The sequence below is a fragment of the Uranotaenia lowii genome, chromosome 2, assembly GCF_029784155.1.
Source record: "Uranotaenia lowii strain MFRU-FL chromosome 2, ASM2978415v1, whole genome shotgun sequence".
Taxonomy (NCBI): domain Eukaryota; kingdom Metazoa; phylum Arthropoda; class Insecta; order Diptera; family Culicidae; genus Uranotaenia; species Uranotaenia lowii.
Genome location: NC_073692.1, coordinates 225,550,498 through 225,569,863, shown reverse-complemented (window position 1 = coordinate 225,569,863; position 19,366 = coordinate 225,550,498). Strand labels below are relative to the sequence as shown.

The following is a 19,366-nucleotide window of genomic DNA, read 5'->3' as shown; positions in this document are numbered from 1 at the left end:
CGATCATTCTCTCAGTTTAACTGATTTAGATGACAAATGTTTCTGGGTACTAACCTGGGTTGGTTCCGATGAGCGACTGATCCAGCTGCCACTTGGGCGTTCTCGGGTCCAGCGTTTGGAAGAATACCCACATGCAGACGGCTACAAGGGCGGCCAGGACGGCATAGAAGACCATATAAAAGACACCGATTTTAGCTGAAATTAGATTAAAAAGAATGATTTATTAATATTTTGTGAGTAAGTATTTGTTCGCAAATTTTAAAAACTGTGTGTTCCATGTGAAGATTCTTGAGAAATTTTCGAGTAGGTATGAGTTAACGTTATAAATTGAAAAGTGAACAATGTTCAGTTAACCATATCTTAAAATGCCCCATTGAAATTAAAAACATTTAATGTAATTTTTATTTCTCAGATTGGACAGTTATGGTTCATTTCAGGGGGGATGAAATTAAAAAATAAGTTTATCCTCTTTAAAATTAAACCCATACCTTCTGAAGACTAGCCATGTAAAAAAAGCTTCAGCTGTTCAAAGGAAGTGACTTTATTTTTACAGAGGACAAATGTAACGGCGTATTTTTTTGTTTATTTATCAAAATCGAAACTTTTTAACACAATTTAATGAAGTTTACGTCAATTTTTAAATCTCATGGGTAACAAATATATTGATATAGATGCATATGTATGTATAGCTCGCAGCAATTGAATTTGATATGCACTTCATAGTGATCAGTTCATGCTGCAAGTTGTTTGAAGCTTCCGCACAAATGCAGCAGACAGAATAAAGCATAAAGCCGAGGATGGGATCAAATTATGGCAGCCGGTTGTAGGTTTTTTTTTTGCTCAACACGATAAACTTTATCTTCGAGGTTACCGACAGAGAACTAACTACGGGGTAGGATCCCATTTAGCCTCTCAATTAATTCTGGCCAGTCTGTGTATCGCTTAAATGATTCATATTAGGTTTGTTCATTGGCTTAAAAACATTAAGGAAATTTAAGAGTTAATACTAATATATTAAACTCTTAAATTTTTCTAAGATGGAGGAAGGAATGTCTGTCTTTTTACAAAAAAAAAACTTATGAACCATCCTAACATGTAGAACTCTGTTTTTTTTTTCTAAGTTGTTAACGCGCCCATACAGCACCGCTGCTGCACTGACTGGGTCATGATCTCGCTTCTCCAATGGCAGCTTAGAAGCGATAGAATTAGTCTGTAGAAAAAAGTAACTCGATTCCCCCGATTATGACAGCCGTCCCGCGCGCCCGGTTCAAAGTTGGAAGGTTGATTGTGAGTTAATTCATACACTCTGTGCCGGCCGTCGTTCATCGATTCAGAGGAAGTCCGGATTCAATGGAACACGTCAATGGGTGACATAATGTCTATTCGATATCGATAGTTGACTATTTTGCTTAGCAGATACATATATTTTTCAATAAACTCTTTATGGGTTCTGTTGATACAAGTTGTTTTTTATGACTTTAATAATCTTCCCAAAGTAATAACTTATGAGTGGTCAAATATTCAATATTCAACATATTAATTTTAAGAATTATTCAAAATCAAAGATTGAGTTATTTAGACAAGCTATCCCTATTTGCTCTAAGATTATTAAAAAAAATTATCTGAATATGCTTCATAGTTCCCAGTACCCGGTAGAGATTGTCCGTCATGGTCATAGATTTGCAATATGGACAACCTTCCTTGTGTGTATAACCACCGTTCTTGTCGGAGAGTTTTACGTCCTGCACCTCTTCTTTATTTATGTACGACTACCGACAGCAAACTTTTCACATGTGTTAAATAAATTGCTTCCATGAGCACGACCAACAACAGACACTAGTGTGGCTAGATTTCTTAGAAAATTTTAAGAGTATATGAACTCCATTTTTTAGACAAGATCAAACTTAAATGAGGGTTTGATGATGGTGGAAAGATGGGAAAAGTGATAATAATCACGACTGTTTTTAACAGTTTAAAATTATGTGTACCGTCCACTAATGCATCATGCATAACTGTTGAACTTCAATGGCTTCTAAAAGCTTAATGTCCACAGATAATCATACAGCTTGTACATTAAAAGTTTAAAGGTTGATGGGAAATCCAATTGACGTAATCAGAAAAATTATTGGTATCACCAGTTATTTTTAAATTTACAAAATCATGCGATTTTCACCTTTCTAAGAGAAAGGGGTAAGTTGCAGCAAACTTTGTTTTGGATGAAATATCAAATGAAAACCTTTGGAAATTTATAGTTTTCAATCAATTTGTGATGTGATAACGCATATAGCACCAATTGCAGTTTTTTTTTGTATTTGTTCGTTGAAATTTTACATTTTATCTTTAAAAAGTGGTTTTTAAAGAAAAATACATTTATATACATTAAGGGGTGAAAAATATTACAAAAAATTCTACTAGCAGAAATCATAAAAATACCTGTTTGGATGAATGAAATTTCGAAATAAACAAGCGCTTGATGCAAAACAATCCTATTCCAGCATTTGGAAAAGAGATTTAAAAGTTGAATCTTTTATTTGCTTTTTAATGCATTATGCATTATGTATGCAATCCAGATTAGTAACTGAGTTATAAAAATAATCATTTTACAAAATTTGGCGGTTGTCCGAGAAATATTCTTACCCCAACAGTGTTTGAAAAGGATGCTTGAATATATAAAGTTTGTAGGTGATATCATTAAGCCAATCCGTCATACCGAATATGGCATTGAAAAATGTAAAAATTTGTACATCTATTCCTCGATTTTTGAAACTTTCTATGAGAATCAAAAAGCTAAAAAAAACTTTCTCACGATATGAGAAACTGTGTCATCATCATTTTGTTAGTATGAAAATGAATTTTAAGTTTCAGTATTTGATCAGGTTTTCAGCATTCAGGTAAGAATTTGATGTGATTTAATAATAATTCTTCGCCTTTATGATAAGTTAGATTTATTCTAACAAAAATGCTTCTAGTTCATCTACGAATTAATTAATGGTTCTAACTTTTGGAGCATATAAACTTGAAGTTACACGCAGTCAGAAAATGCAAAAGACGTCTCTAATGTAACATCTGACTGTAAAAAAAATTAACGTCTGGAATTAAAATCTTTTTTCTACAAGCTCTAAATTTGCAAATTAAGCGTCTCATAAATATAAAATTCGAATGTTTTGAGTAAAATCTGTTGAAAGTTTTTATCAAACGAAATTCATACATCATTTTGCTAAGATATTCTAGGATTCTAGGATCAGAGATATAATATGCTTTAAAAAATTTCAATCCATAAATTTCAGAAAATTGAAAACAGAGAATATTCAAACAACCAAAACTCCCATAAAACTGGTACGAAAAAGCTGACTCAGCCCAATCATTGATCTGAAGTACGTTCTCTGCAGCTCGAAATTTAAATTCTTATTAATACTTTAAGCCTTCAGCGTCGGTTTAATTCAGCTTATAAGCTTCGTAAAATGAGCAAAAAATACTCTCTTTGCCTCAATTTCACCCTAGGCATCAGTTTTTATCACCTTCTCTATTTTTTAATATGTTCAGTGCCTGTTGCCACTATGATACCACGCGCCAGATTCTAAACTCGACAAGTTATACTCGATAGCTTTTTTCCTGCATTTCCTAGGTATACTTATCGCATCTGATACTCAAGATATCAAATAACTTATTGAAAAAAAACTTTCCCGGCTTGGAGATCGAGCCCCAACCTTCGTGGTGGCAATCAAACACGCAACCACAAGGCTGCGATGTTATTCTTATTCAAACTAAAACTGATGATATGTTATTGCAGACGCACTTTCCCAATCAGACAGCCAGCTAGCCAGCCAAGCAAATAGCACCTCAATGCGCTTTTTGTGACACATTGAAACCCGTTTAGAGTACTTTTGTGCCCTTTTAGTGACTCAAGTCCCTTACAACGTACATATAAATCACTTTAGTCATTTTCAAGTTCATTCATAAGTAGGGTATCATTCATAAGTCTTCTACCCTAGAACCATAGCATACTTTAAGGCGCAATTTTCTAGATTCAGTTAAATACAGTATTTTTAGACCTTTTTAACAGATAATTACTCGATAAACATTAGTTATTGGTCATATATTAGTAATTTCATGAAAACCAATGATAATGATCTATTCAGTTGAAAAATTCATCTTTTTGGACTCTAGGGATCAATTATACTCATAACATACATTTTGGAAAACTTCTTCTAAAAAAATGAGGGTTTACTTTTGCTTTGAAAATTCGTCATTATGAATTTCATATTATACTTTAACGATTGACATATTGGAACAAATATTTTCATAATATTTTTTCACGTAAGAAACATTTTAAAGTGATAAAAAAAGATCTTCAAATCACATTTTGTAAAAAATTTCAAACTAAGTTCAATAACTCGAAAATAAAAAAATTTGAAATTTGTTAAGATAACAGCATTGTTTTTGTGTTCCGCACATTTTTCAGAACATTTGAAACTTGTTTGACATTCTGGTTTCGAGATATAGCGAAGGAATCAAGTATCCCCAGGGATCAAGTATCCTCACTCTCCCCTACATATAGTTCCCACAAGAAAAAACTTGGTCAATTTGAGGTCATTTTTGAATTTCTCAAACCCTGGGGATCTAAAAAGCTTCGTTTGAATGTTTAGGTAACGTTTACATGAGTAAATTTGAACTTTTAGGTTTGTATGGGAAAGTTGAATATTTAGATCGGTAAAAACAACATCATTTTTGTTTCATCTGTACAACTGAGCCTGGTTTTTGTGCCAATTTATGAATTCAGCTCAATTGAAATCCTCAAATTTACTCTCTTTTAAGCATGGAATGATATGTCAGTAACTTTAAAGAACTGTATCCCAAATAATAAAATACTAATCAGTGAATACATAGCTACCGATTATTAAAATTCAATCAAATCCCAAATTTTGAGTTGCAATAGTTTTTTCACAGCTTAATTATAAAGGATATTTTCAAATTCATTTGTTTTGGAATCTGTACATTCTAAGAAGTTTTTTTTTCTAAATTGAAGACTAGTTTTGCATCAAAAATAAAAAATCATATGTATAAAAATGGAGGCAATTTCTTTGTACCACCATAACGTATTAATGGACGGTCAGATTGAAGGTAAATTTGATATCTGAGAGTTATTCGGGTCAGAGTCGGTTTGTATAATAGTTTCGAGAATCTCACTTGGAAGAGGGGCTTCCATACAAAATCATCTCTTCTGCTTATCTTCTTATATATAAAAAATGGAGGCGCGCGTTCCTTTGTTACACCATCCCGTATAAAAGGACGATCGTAAGGAAGTAAAATTTGGTATCCGAAGGGACGATTTTCATGTAAATTGATTCACGAGCACGAAGAAATTAAGGACGTGTAGATGAAATTAAACCATTTCTTGCAATTTAATAAGTAAAAGGTAATACTAAGTTTACCGGGTCAGTTTGTTTAATAATAAATACCTTCCATTTCATAAAGTTTTTTTTTCAGTGTTGTTAAAATCACAAATGATTCCATTTTTGCTTGAATTAAGCTAAGATTTACGGATTGTAAAAATTGTCTGAAAACTGTCTCGAACCAATCTATTTAACAATACTGGTTAAAGCTTATTACTTTTCATAAATTGCATCATCATTTTATTTGGAACAGCGTTTATAGCAGTATTTTTTTTTTGAAATGCTTGCGAGAAAAGATTTCCATCATCATAGGATTTAAATTGTGATCAATTTGAACTTCCAACTAAATGCCTGAACATTAATTGAAAAAAAACGCATCATTTAAAAAAGATAAATCTGTCGCTGTGTTTATTTAATTTTTCACTGAGTCTTCGTCGAATATCTTTGATCATGGCATAGCTGTAGGAGCGGGAAAGGATATTTAATTTGGGGGTTAACCCCTCCCTCCCACATGAAGGTCCAGGAAAAGCAAGCGAGTTATTTAAAAAATTAATTTCAAATTAATTTAATTAAAATTTAATTCTACATCTAATTCTGATAGTTGAGTAAGGTTATTCAAGAACAACAATCTTGATGCAAAACTAGTGTCAAATCATTTAAAATAATCTAAGGGTTAGAATTCGGCTACAGCTTTTAAAAATGTTGAATTCCTGATTAGATAATAATTTTCCGAATATAAAAAAAGAAAACCAAAACCATCCTGAGTTTGCGTTTCATTTCAAAATTCGAATTTCTTAAATTTCAATTTTGATACAGAATTTAAAAAAAAAAAACAAATGGCGATCCAGAATTAGAAACTCAGAATTAGATTCAACTTTTGAAATTTTTAGTTTCATTTTTTATTTTCATTCCAATTCATTCATTAAAAAAACTTAAAAATTTAAATAAAAGATTCCAATTTCAGAGTACATTTTCAAATTTTTAATTCAAATTCAGAAAGTAAATGTGTTAATTAATCAATCTTCGTTGAAGAATGCATATCGCAAGTGATCGCAGACTTTTTATTTTAATTGATAATTCAATTTCAATTTTTCAATCAATGTTACTTTGTAAACACAATTCAACAAATCAGGAATATTTATTAAAATTTACTTTTATTTTGCAAGTTATGTTTTGTATTTTTTTTTCTTTCGAGGAGTTTTTTTTGGCTTGCAGTCTCATTTTTTTGGTGTTTCTTTTGTTGATTTTCTTCGGTGTTGTCTTTTTAAAATTCGCTAGTTTTACGTTTCAGTCTACTTTATTCGACTATCCTCAGAAATAAAAGCCATTTTCCGCCTGCTAGGGCCGTCTCTCTGCTCTAACTGTTAGAGCAGAGAGATGGCCCTAGCAGGCGGAAAAAATGTTTTATTTTCTGAGGATGGTCGTAAAAAGTAGACTGAAACGTTAAACTAGCGAATAATAAAAAAAAAACATCACCGAACAAGATCATCAAAAGAAACCCCGAAAAATTACATCCAGCGGTGGTCTAAATCGTCGTGAAGTTTTTTTTTAGAAAAAACGACATATTGATTTACGTTTCCAACGTCGTTTTTGCTAAATACAAGACTGCAAGCCGAAAACACTACCCGAAAAAAACATATATCCAATCAAATTTTCTACCACAAAACATCGCTATGTTTTCTTAAAAAAAACATTTTTAAATAATAATTTGAAAACATTATATAATAATTTTAAACAGAATTTTAATTGTGGAATTTATGTCTGATTGAAAAATGTTTGCTGATAAAGAAACATGTTTTATTTTAATTTAAAAAAAACTTCATAAATTTCCATATTTTTTCGATGTATTTTATATAATATTATAAAAATAAGTTTTTTTGAAGTCAAATTTCAAACTCAATTTATTTTTAATATGTGAGCACTGAGCAGGGAAAAGCGACTTAAATTTAATTAAGTTTTCTAGAATCAGATAGAACCGCGAGATTTAAAATCTCTCACTTTTACTTGTGAACTGAAATCTTTGAATTTCCTGAAGAGTTTTGTAGAAAAAGCTTGTCAGATTTTGTCATAATTTTTTTTTTTTGCAGAAATCAAAGGCCTTTGAAGAAGCTTATTTAAGTTTATATTAAATAAGCTAAATCTACCAGACTCTTGAGCAAATTGAAAGATTTCAACCATCGATGAAAATCACTTTCCATTTTTTTCTTAAGGCCTTATTAAACTAATTATAATTAAGCTTAGAATTCAAAAATATCCAGGATGTTTTTACAAAAGTATCAATTTAATACGAAAATGCATATTCATGCAATTCCATATTTTGTTGACTTATGTACGCTACATATGCTACTTTTATTTAACTAACTAAAACAAATTAACTTACAAAATAAATCAAACACACGCAAATGGCATCGGTAGGAAATCTAAAGTTCATAACAAAAATTTACTTATATGCCTATTATCTTAGTTTTTTCTTGCTTTTTCACATGGAAAAGGAATTCGTTTCTACGATTCCTCACCATTTTTGAACATAAAAAAAACTTCATTTAAGACATCCAGAACTCGTGGACAATAATTAATTGAAAATTTAAAAAAAAATGCCTTATACCACGTTTAAAACGTAAAACACCATTCCCTTTATTTTTTTCATTTCTTTTTTTTACAATAAAGAAGACATGGACCGAAAAAAAGTGGCTCATGATACCCTACCAAATAATATTTACAAAAGTTTTTTAATTTCTGTATTTATTGAGAAAAAATAGATAAAAAAATTCCAAACAACGTCAGTCGGTTTTTCCTACGACTCTTATCCGAGGTATAATAAATTAACAGTATGATCTCAATCCATTGAACACTTAAAAAGTATCAAATTATCACTGGGTCAAAAAAAGGCGAACGTTGAATATTTTCTAAAAATTTGCATAAACTTGCCGTTAAGATTTTCATATTAATCCTTCCATAAAGACAATGCTAGAAAAAAGTCACTATTTTGAAATTTATCCTAGAAATGAAATGAAGCTATTTCAAAGGGGATTTTAGACTTCTTTCGAGTCAGATCACAAAAGTAAAAATTTTGGCTCCTGGAAATTTTTGAGTGCTGAACTTAAATGTCATTAGCTGAAAATATTCAAAAATGTATCACGTGAAGGAAAGAATTCTTTAAAAAATCATGATGGCTTATCGTTAAATTAAAACTACATGAAGTGAACATGATCTCAAACAGGAAAGTTTAAAAAAAATTGCGACAATTCAAAAATAAATCATTTATAAGCATAGCAATTCGAATGGAATAAGCGTAAGTTCAAATTTAAATAATTCCAACAAAACAAAAAAAATCCTCTTCACACTTTTATTTTTCAAAAATTATCTTGAAGATTTGCCTTCGAAAGTACTAAAAAATCTATAGAAACTTAAAAAAATATACATTTTTGTTAAAATTTGGTTTCCAAAATTGAAAATTTTCAGATAATATGAAATAATGTAATTTTGAAGCGACGAATGGAGATATTTAAGATTACTCTTTCACAATTTTTTTTCCGTAATCATAATCTTGAAAACTATGCAGGATAAAAGTCTTTGAGTTAGAATTTTTTTCCCCAAAGATGTGAAAATTTTCTCATGTTTTTCATAGGAAAAATTAATTCATTCTCACGTCAGAAGCTGTATTCTGTAAACTTTCAAAAATTTTGATGAACATATTTCTATGCTATTGAAGGAGTTTTGTTTTTATCACATTTAGTTAAACCCCCTAACTTTTTACATTTTTCATAGGAAATATTTTTTTAAATTTGAAGCAAAATTCTCAAGAAATGACAATTTTTCCGGTTTTTTGCTGAAGTTCCCAGTTTTTTATGGTTTCCTGGTGAAGTAATGACATTCCAAACTTTTTCCCAATTCGCTAGAAACTCATCATCAACAAACCAAGTTTATAAAATAAAGGAAGATTCACCTCATCCAAATTTGTTTTACGAAGCTCTTCTAGACCAAACTGATGATATTTTTTCTGTAACTGGGTATCTCAGTACATTCCGCGGTGTTCCATTTGTAATAATTCTGGAAATAAGCTTACGTTAACGGAAAATTGTGTTCTAAATGCATAAAAAAGCACACAATGCTTTCCAATATCTTGGAGTTTGTTGTCAAATTCAAGTCTGAAACCCATGGGCAATATATGGGCCATATAGTGTATATTGGCAGTTTGGTGATGTTTGACTATTAATTCAAGCTTTTGAATTATTTTAAACGTTGAAAGTTCACACGGATTTTCAAGTCCAATGAAACCACTTTTTACTGCCTGCTGCGAAATTATTTGATTCAAAATCTTAAGAGCGAAAATTTGAAATAAATTTAAAGATTTTTTACAAGAAGCTTAAAATGTTATGATCTTGCTCTGTTTTATAAGTATAATTCTTTTTTCATAACATTGAAACTTGTTAAAACTCCGCGGAACACGGTTTGGCAACCTATGTTCTAGATTCTTGCAGTACATTGCATGTGGGCAAACCTTAAACCTTACATATACCCTAGAAAAGATATTCTATGTTATACTAACTAAAGTTTTTAAAATGATTTTTTTATTTTAGCGTTTCGACTGCTCAGAAAAAATTACAAAAAACTGCATCCCACAGCCAATGAGTTTCTTGATTCATATAACCTTTGCAAAATTATATAATGAAATTATTGAAAGCCCTAGAAAGCAAATACTGCCATTTTTGAACACTTTCAATGGATTCAGATTTTTTATTTTGAAATGGTTATATTTTTTAAAATTAATTTTTTAGCATGAAAAATGTTTGCAAAAAATGAAGCTTAAGAATAGGCAAAACCAAAAACAAGAGACGAACACCATTTTAGGGTTATTTGAATTTTCTGAATGAATTTATATGTAAATTTGTTGTTTTTCTCCCATACAGATTTCCATACGAATTTGAACGCTTTGCCCTGATTCAGGAATCAAACAAATCATCTCAAATTTTCCACTGATGCTTGGTGACCCAAACGGCATTGGAAAAAACATATGGGAGCAAATAGTCAATTTTTGCAGCGGTCTAGTGGACATACACTTTTTAGAAGCCACGGATGTTGAAAAGTAATGAATGTGCCCCAGTTGACGATATCTAATTTATATCCTGAATCTACGACTTGATTTTGTCATAGACTTTTTTAAAACTTAAATTGAATCTTTTATTCAATATCCATCGATAAGTTATCTGTGAAAATATTATTGCAAAATTCACTTGTAATGAAATCGAGTATCAATTACGAGTCTATTTCAAGCCACGCTACCAGGTAGCAATTTATTGTTATTTGTTTATGTCCGAGATCGAAAGAGAAGAGCTAATGTGGGGCAAGCAACCATAATAGGGGGACGTTAATTAAGTTTCGTTGTTTGTTTTAGTTCTCCGGACGTAATGGTTAAAAGTTGCATTCTGGATTTTCTCTTAATGCTTTATGTCAGTTACAGTTTCTGAGTATCTCCCATTTCAATGAACAATGATAGTATTCTTCAATACCAACCAATAAACCTTCTGAAAAAAATATACTTAAAATGCGAAAAGTTTAGAAGCATACTTATTTCGCGTTAATTGAAGAGCACACCTTATTCATTACACATGAACAGTCGCCCTACTAAATAGCGTCAAAGTTATAATTATCGATTGGCACATCCTTGTACTAATGTCAGGCGCTTTTCGCAATCTTCCATACGAATGGCAAACTAAAACAATGTTCTTCCCCCCTCGAGCCTCAGAACGCATTTCATCATCCGGACAAACACTCACTAAACTGTCAAAGCAAACATCAATCGACGAAGACGAGTCGAGGGACTGTAATCTTTTGATAAAAATTCTCCTTGAACAAACAAGCACAGTGATCGAAGTTGTAAGTCATGTGGCCACAGGCTGTAAACAGAAATCACCCCTCGAGAGGCACTTGTCCTGGTGCGGATTGTCTTAAATAATTACCGTGGATTGGATTTCCACGTCTCGAAGGCGAAATCGAAAAAGCAGAGCAAGACCAAGAACCTATTTAGAACGTGACAATTTCGCGTTCGAGTGTCTAAGCGCGTCTATCAATATCGGTCAGGCTGCAGCGCCGCTAGAGACAAATCAAGGGACGACAACGTTTATTCGTTTTGAAGTGTCCACCACAGGATGTTACGCCATTCCGATTCGACTCCTCAAACTAGATAAACTTGATTGGTTTGGTGGAAGATTATGCTTGATGACCCAGAGGATTCCTAAGCGTCTTCAATCCTATTCAGATATTTAGTGATACTTGAGAGTGGATTCGCAACATTTTGTTTAACTGAAAGGTTCGAAACGAACGGAGGGAGATTAAAGTTTTGAATCGTTTTGAATATTTCAGGATAACAAAAATGAATCGAAAACCGGTTTGAGCCGGTTTTCGCGAGCGACGAATGAGGGAATACCCAAAAAGCCAGCAGGTGTTTTTTCTGTTGCTTTTTAGCATTGATTGACGTACAAGGCAAGTCGGCAGAAAAGGTAAACAAATTTGCCTGATTATTTGTGTGTCCTATGTAAGAAGATGTTGAATTGGTCTTTGAATGGATGGTTCTTTAAAAAAATTTAAAAAAATTAACCATTGGAATCATTCAACGTCTACTTGGAGTGAACAATCAAGCCTAATGGAAAATAATTGGACCATCACAGTGAAAATTTAGTCGAAAATACCTAACAAACATTGGAAGGGTAAACCTGTCGTTTTTAGCGTGTTGTGATTTATTTTACAAGGCAGTTCAAAAATATTCCATAAACATGGACCAATGGACAATGTCCGGTCAAGAGACTTGTGTAAGTACTTAACTTGTGCTTACTTAAGTTCTACGGGACTTTTTTTTTTAAAGTCGTGCGCTTGGTTCAATAAATCATCTCGCCTGAGCTGCTTGCTTCGCTGTTCTCCAGTAAGAAACAAAAGTGATGCTTTTCCAGTTCTCAAGCTTCATAGTTAAGATACTAAGTGCAACAATACTCTCTAATACTAGTTTGGAGTAACATTTGAAGGTACCAAGTGTTCAAAGAGCGGCTTGGCTATTTTAGCACATGTAAATAGATACTAGTGTAGGGTTACCATACGTACTCTTTCAAGAGTGCATGTACTCTTTTTCGATCGAAAAATAGGCGTACTTTCTTTTTGTAAAATTTTACGAAATGTACTCTTTTTTTTATGAGAGCCATTTTATCAGAAATATGAACTTGTTTGTTTCAGTATATGGAGTGTGTTTACCACATCTTATACAAGAAATACGTAAGAAATACAACTTACAAAAACTTTGATTTCCTTATCTAAATATTCCGTATTCATGAAGGTACCATTGAATTTACAGTGAGCACAAAATAAGCGCCTTTGATTATGCAATAAATCCCCGAACAGTTATCAAAAAGAACAAAAGCTATATAGGGGAGAGTGAGGATACTTGATCCCCTTTTCTTATTTTCACCATATCTTTTTGGTAAAATTTAGCAACTCCCCGTCTTTGACATTTTCTGACAGCTTGTAACTTCAAGTTTCTATGCTCCAAAAATTAGAACGATACTTGAAGCCGTTGATGAACTAGAAGCATTTTCGTGGGAGTAAAAAAATTGCGATTTTTCTGAAGTTAGGGGAGACTTGATCCCCTATTAAAAGATACTTGATCTTTTATTCAGGAAGCCCTAATCCTTGTATAAAAATCAAACAAAACCCCAAGATAGGATGTTAATTGACTATTTTGGACATGTTTGTTCTCATTTCACAATTTATAGCAGACATAAGAAGAAAATTCTATAATTTTGTCTCAACGCTAATAACATTGCATACTTAAAGGCGCTATTTTTTATAATTAAAAGAAAATTAATTATTTTTGCTCTTTTCTTCAGACAATTTTTTGATAAATATTAGTTTTTGGATAAATATTAGTAATTTCGTAATTAGCAATCATAACGATCAATTCAGAAGAAGAATAAGCCGTTTGGAAGGGGGGATCAATTGTACCCAACTCTAGGGGATCAATTGTACCCATAATCAACATTTTAGAAAACTTTTTCTGAAAAAAGTTGAGAGTTTTCCATTACTTTGGAAACATGGCATTATGAAGTTCATATTACGCTCGAACGATTGATACATTGCAACAAATATTTTTTTCATAATTTTCCCATGTAAGGAACATTTTAAAGTGATGAAAAAAGATCTTCAAGTTACATTTTGTGAAATTTTTCAAACAAAATTCAATTACTCAAACAATTATTTTGTTAAAAAATTTTAAACTACAAGCATTGTTATTTTGCTTATTTTGGCACATTTTTCTAGAACATTTGATCTTTGTAAGACATTCCAGTTTCGAGATATAGCTAAGGAATCAAGTATCCCCAGGGATCAAGTATCCTCATTCTCCCCTACTCAAATGCTTCGTAGCGCACAAAACTAACACATTGTTTGTTCAAATAAAATATACTTAGCCGCCGACCGTGGCCTAGAGGATAGCGTTCAAGTTTTTTAAGTCAGAGGTCATGAGATCGAATCTCGGTCACGGCATACATAGTACTCTTTCTGTGGGCTAGTGGTTTTAGCATTTGTAAGATGCTAGCCATCATGTTCTTGAAAGATGTACGCTTTAATGTTAGGTAAAATTAGATCTCTTCAAAGAAACACGAAGTTTCACTGAGATCTTAAATGTGTATGTTTGTTTAAAAAAAATCTCTTTTTGAAATCAAGTATTTTATCGGGTGTTGTGTAGTTTGTCAGCACAACATCAAATATAACTTTCCCTTCAAATAATCCAAATAGGAATATTCAGTGCTAGACTTTTTTCTTTTCATTAATAAAAATAAATAAATTTGAAATTATCATATGCGCCATACCTAAGCTTTCCAGAAATTTTTCTAAGCGTATTTGGGCCAGCAAATCCGGGCATTTTTACCCAAAATCCGAGCATTGGATTTCAAAATTTTCAATCAAAGACCGGGCAATATCCGGTCATATCTGAACAAAATCCAGACTTTTCTCATGAAAATTCAAGAAAAAAAATGAATCGAGTCACATCAGCAGTGTTCAATTCATATTCATATTTGCACGTGTATTTCGAAAAATAAGTTCAAAAAAAATCATACATTATGTAACAAAAAGTTATGGTTTGGATTTTGCTTAGATTAAGGATAAATCCGGGAATTTTCCTCGATATCTGGGCAACCGGTCCGGACCGGGCTTTTCCTTTTTTTTTTTGGAAAAAGCAGGCAATCTGGAATGCTTAATGTGACATATTATTTCCAACAAATTGACAGCATTTGAATGACTTTAAATCACTCTGTTTTATTTTGATTTATTAGAGTTTTCCTTACTCTTTTGGAAAATTTTATCATTGTACTCTTTTTAGCATCTCGGGATATGGTAACTCTATACTAGTGTACATGTATCCTCTTTTCAATCAGGCTATCGTGCATTCTAACCCACCCCCATCAGAGTTCTGGAAAAGCAAGCGAGGTGTTCAACTTTACAAAAAAAAAAAATTAAATTCTCGAGTACATTTTGATAATTCACTTATGTAGGTTATTGAGGGGAACAATCTTCACTCAGAATAAAAATTATTTATTTTTGTCTTTATTAGAGAGATTTTCAGCCTTTGGCTGGTTCGTCTCTAGGAAAAAGGTTTTTTTTACAATTAATTAATTATATAAGATTCTCTCAGGAAACACAATTTTTTTTTTCTTCTTCTACTGCATCGTTCGAAAGTGCGTTCTGTTTTGATCCATCGATTTGGTAAGCATTCCTAAGGCCTGAATATTGTGAACATTGCATCAGTAAGTGCTCTACCGTTAACCTCGTATCACTTAAGCCACATATCCTTAAGATTACAACATTTCGAAAACTCCCAAGTTCATTATTTTGCTGCCATTGTCAAAATTTTCTGTAGGTAGAAATTCAGTTTTAAATATTATATTTTGAATAAGTAAAAACTCATTAAGGAGGCTCATGTTTCAATATTATCAAAATTCGGATTCTGCATCCAGTTTAGGATTCTCGATATTCAATTTAAATTATCGTTAAGAAATAAAAATGAAATGATGTGTGGAAATCCTGGTTTTGAAAAAGGTTCAAATTTGGTTTTTTTTTCATACAACATTTGATTCATGATATTCGAAATTCATATGCATTTTTAATATTTGTATAATAAATTTCTAAACATTAAAAAAAATGTGTTTAATATTCAGAACCGAAGTTCTTTAACTTATTTTGTTATGCAGAATTCAAACGTTACAAAGTTTAATAATGGCGAATCAGAATTAAAAACTAGAATCATCATTCAAAATTTACATTTCAATTCAGATTTTCTAGTCAGATTGAAAACAAACGTTTGAAATTATAAATTCGGATTGATATCCCAAAACATCCAAATTTGAAATCCGGTTTAATAATTGGGGGTTCTGAAGAAAATTATACTTCATTTTTCAAACCTCATAGTCTGATCTGGGATTGAGATAAAGATTCAAAATAGCATTAAAATCAAGACAAAAATATAAAGTTTACTATTTTGTCGAGAAATTCGGAGATCGCGATTCATAATTTTGACTGTTATTCCCATTTTCCAAATTTCAAATTATTTTCAATCAAACTCAGTATGCGCAATTATGGTTAAAATCTTTACTATAAAGTTGAATTTGAGTTTATTCTGCAAGTATTTTTGTGTGAAAAGACCTAAATTTTTTTTGAAAAAAAAACCTCTATAGGACCTTAGCTATGTAATTGATTTTGAAAAACTATTTGTTGATAATGAATCATTAATCTGTACGTTTGAAAAACTGCAATGAATTAATTGCTGTATTGTTTTACATTATCAACCTTCGTTTATGATTGAAAGAAGGGATAAGCCGGTTCGGGTCATAAAAACCCGGATTACAATTTTGGCTGCATTTTCAAAACATTTGAACAGATTTTCATAAATAAAACTATTTTGGAGTCATCTACATGTTTACTATCTTTTAGTAAAAATAAACCTAATAATTATGGTGACGTCAATAAATCGAGCCCAAAGACAAAAAAAAGATAACGTTTTTGAACTATGATTGTGACCATCTCCCGGCTCGAATAAAGAAACTTTCCTATAATAGCTAAACTCAAACTGATTTGAAGATTCATTTTATGTAAAAAATGTTTTTGCTCTATAATATCATAAGCCATAAATAGAAATATAAGAAAAACAGAAAAATTAATGTTTTTTTTAAACCAATTTTTTTTTTCTAAATAATTAGCTACTATTTTTAAATCTGTGCTGATAAATGAATTCTATTATTAAAACATTAAAACTTATGATAACTTCAACCATAATCATGATTTTTATGATGCATAATAACAGACAGTTGGACGATTTTAAAAAGATCCTCATGAGGCGGTTCTTCCTACGGCCTGACTCATATAAAAATTGGTTTTTCGCAAATTTTTCTACAAGACTATTTGCATTTTCAAATTGCACGCATTTTTTTCATTATTTTATTATTTTTAAAGTTGGTAGATTTAAAAAAAAACGTATGTGGTATTAGACTGAGTCGATTTGGAGTCATTTTTGAATTTCTCAAACCCTGGGGTCTTAAAAAAAATTGTTTTCGTTCAAAACTCATCCATGATTTTTTTGCATAATTTTTAAGTAACGTTTATGTTCAGTCCGACGAGCGAACTGTGTAACGCGGTTACATTTCTGTATATGAAAAAAAAACTATTAAAATAAAAAATAAGAGATTTTTGCGTTCAAAAAAGAATGAAATCGCGTCTTCCAACTTTGACAAGCTGCCGTTTCTCTTTCGGCTCATATTTTTTCATGAAATTTACACACAATCAAGTTTAAGTTTAAGTTTATTATTCGAAATTACGGTAGCCTCAAAGTAACATATAACTGTTGTACAAGGTCAAGGATAGTTCCTCTATTCAACTAATGCTCTACAAAATTTGAAATTTTTTTGATGACTGGAAACAAAGATACAGCTATTCCCGTAAAAAAGGAAATGTGGAATTGCTTTACTAAATTTGATTTGATATCTTTGACAATTTTCATTGAAAAATCATGAAATTTGGTACAAATATGTACAAATTTGATTTTGTGATAGAAAAACCAAGAATACATGGATTACGATATTTTCCATACAAACATCCGTCCAAAAAAGAATGAAATCGTCTGCTGGGCGATAATGAACCACATTTTCTACCCGGAACCATTTGTATCACGTTCATCGATTTTGACGAAATTTACGGCCTGTTACTTGTTCAAACATTTCTACATTTTTGGACCAAATTTCACGATTTTTCAATGAAAATTGTCAAAGATACAGCAAATTTAGTGAAGCAATTCCAAAGTTCCCTTTTTTACGGGAATAGCTGTATCTTTGTTTCCAGTCAATGTAAAGACTTCAAATTTTGTGTAGCGTAAGTTGAATAGTTGAATTAGATTGTATGAAAATTTCATGATAAAATATCAACCGTGAGAGAAATGGCAGCTTGTCAAAGTTGGAAGTGGGTGCGCAGCTTCACGCGATTTCATCCTTTTTCGAACACAACTGTATTATAAGATAAGTTCACCTTAATTGTTTATTGTTAACGGGTATAAAATCACCATTTTCTTTTTTTTTAGAGCTTTCGTTAAAACAAATGTATTCAAATTTTTTGCATTATACAAAGCATTGTTAAAAGAACATTTAGTATCTTTTTCGTAGAAAAATATTGAAAAATGAGCCGGTGACGGAGCACTTTCGAGGATGCCTTTTAGAAAACAGGATCTGCGGTAGACACTGTATCTCAGCACAGAATCATCTGAAGTCAAAAAAATCAGAGCAAAATATTTTTAATAGATGTTTTTCTGGATCCCAACGTTTTTATTTAAGTTGAAAAAAATTTTATGAAATTTTTGTGGCTGTTTGAAGTAAAAACTACGATTTTTCACGAAAAAATCCGCCATTTTTTATCTGTAAAATCTCCCCAAAGTAAAAAAAAAAATAAAAAAGAAAAACGTTGGGGTCTGGTATTTTATATGTAGAAAATATGTTCCAAATTTGAAAAGAATCGGATAAGTAGTTTTCAAATGACGATGTCCACGGACTTTAAAAATGTGCTTTCGAGAAAAACGCGTTTGAAGTTTCTGCGTGTGAAGTCTTGCAGTATTAGATAGGAAGAGATAAAAGCCTATAATTTCTACAGTTTTGCTTCAATTGACTTGAAAATTTGACACAACATTCTTGAAATGTTTTACAATACGGAAATAAAGAAAAATAGATTTTTTGAAAGTGTTAGACCCTACCCTCCCCCCCCCCCACCCCTTAATGAAGAAATCAAGCCGTTTGATAAAGTATTATAGCTCAAATATCAAATTCCTAAACGCTAGGAAAGCACCTCTTAAACCCATTTTAAACCGTTGAAAACCTTTGGAATTCTTAAAAACTCTTTTAAATACAGTTATCTATTCAAATAATTCGTAGAAGTATTATTTCTAGAAATAATCTTGTTTTTGTTGAAAACACACAAGTGGTACTATTCTTATTTCGCACCTTTTTTTTTTTTTTTCATATTTTTGGTTCTCAACGCGAATTGCAACATCCAAAAAAATAAACTTATGCTTGATTTATTGGTTGAACAATTGAAAACAAATTGTAGAAGAAAATTTTGGTGATTTTCAATCATTCATATTTTAACAGGCAAAACACATAGTGGTACTATTCTCATTTCGCTCACTGTATAAATACACCGTGTAAACACATTAAACTCGGGTACATAACTTTTGTACTTGTTTTTATTGCATTTTTGAGTGTAATAGCGATATTTGAGGAAAGTTGTGGAGATGACCGATGCGATTTATCAATCTTTTTTTTCAAAAAACGCTGTAAGGAAGCAATCTATTGCATGTTTTCTACAGAAATTTGAAAATTCTTAGAAAATATCGATTATTTTACTTACAAAACATTGTAAAAACGAATATTAAAAATAGATTAATTTTTTTTTCA

At 31.3% G+C, this 19,366-nt stretch overlaps 1 protein-coding gene across 4 annotated transcripts in view; it reads right to left on the bottom strand.

Annotated features, from left to right (window-relative positions):
* The window catches only part of LOC129744301 (sodium/potassium-transporting ATPase subunit beta-2-like), a 120,985-nt gene that overhangs the window by 46,189 nt on the left and 55,430 nt on the right, over positions 1 to 19,366 (bottom strand). For all 4 annotated transcript variants that reach the window (XM_055736764.1, XM_055736765.1, XM_055736766.1 and 1 more), the window contains exon 3: positions 55 to 195. In XM_055736764.1, coding sequence (XP_055592739.1) covers positions 55 to 195 — 141 coding nt within the window. The remainder of the gene's footprint in view (positions 1 to 54; positions 196 to 19,366) is intronic.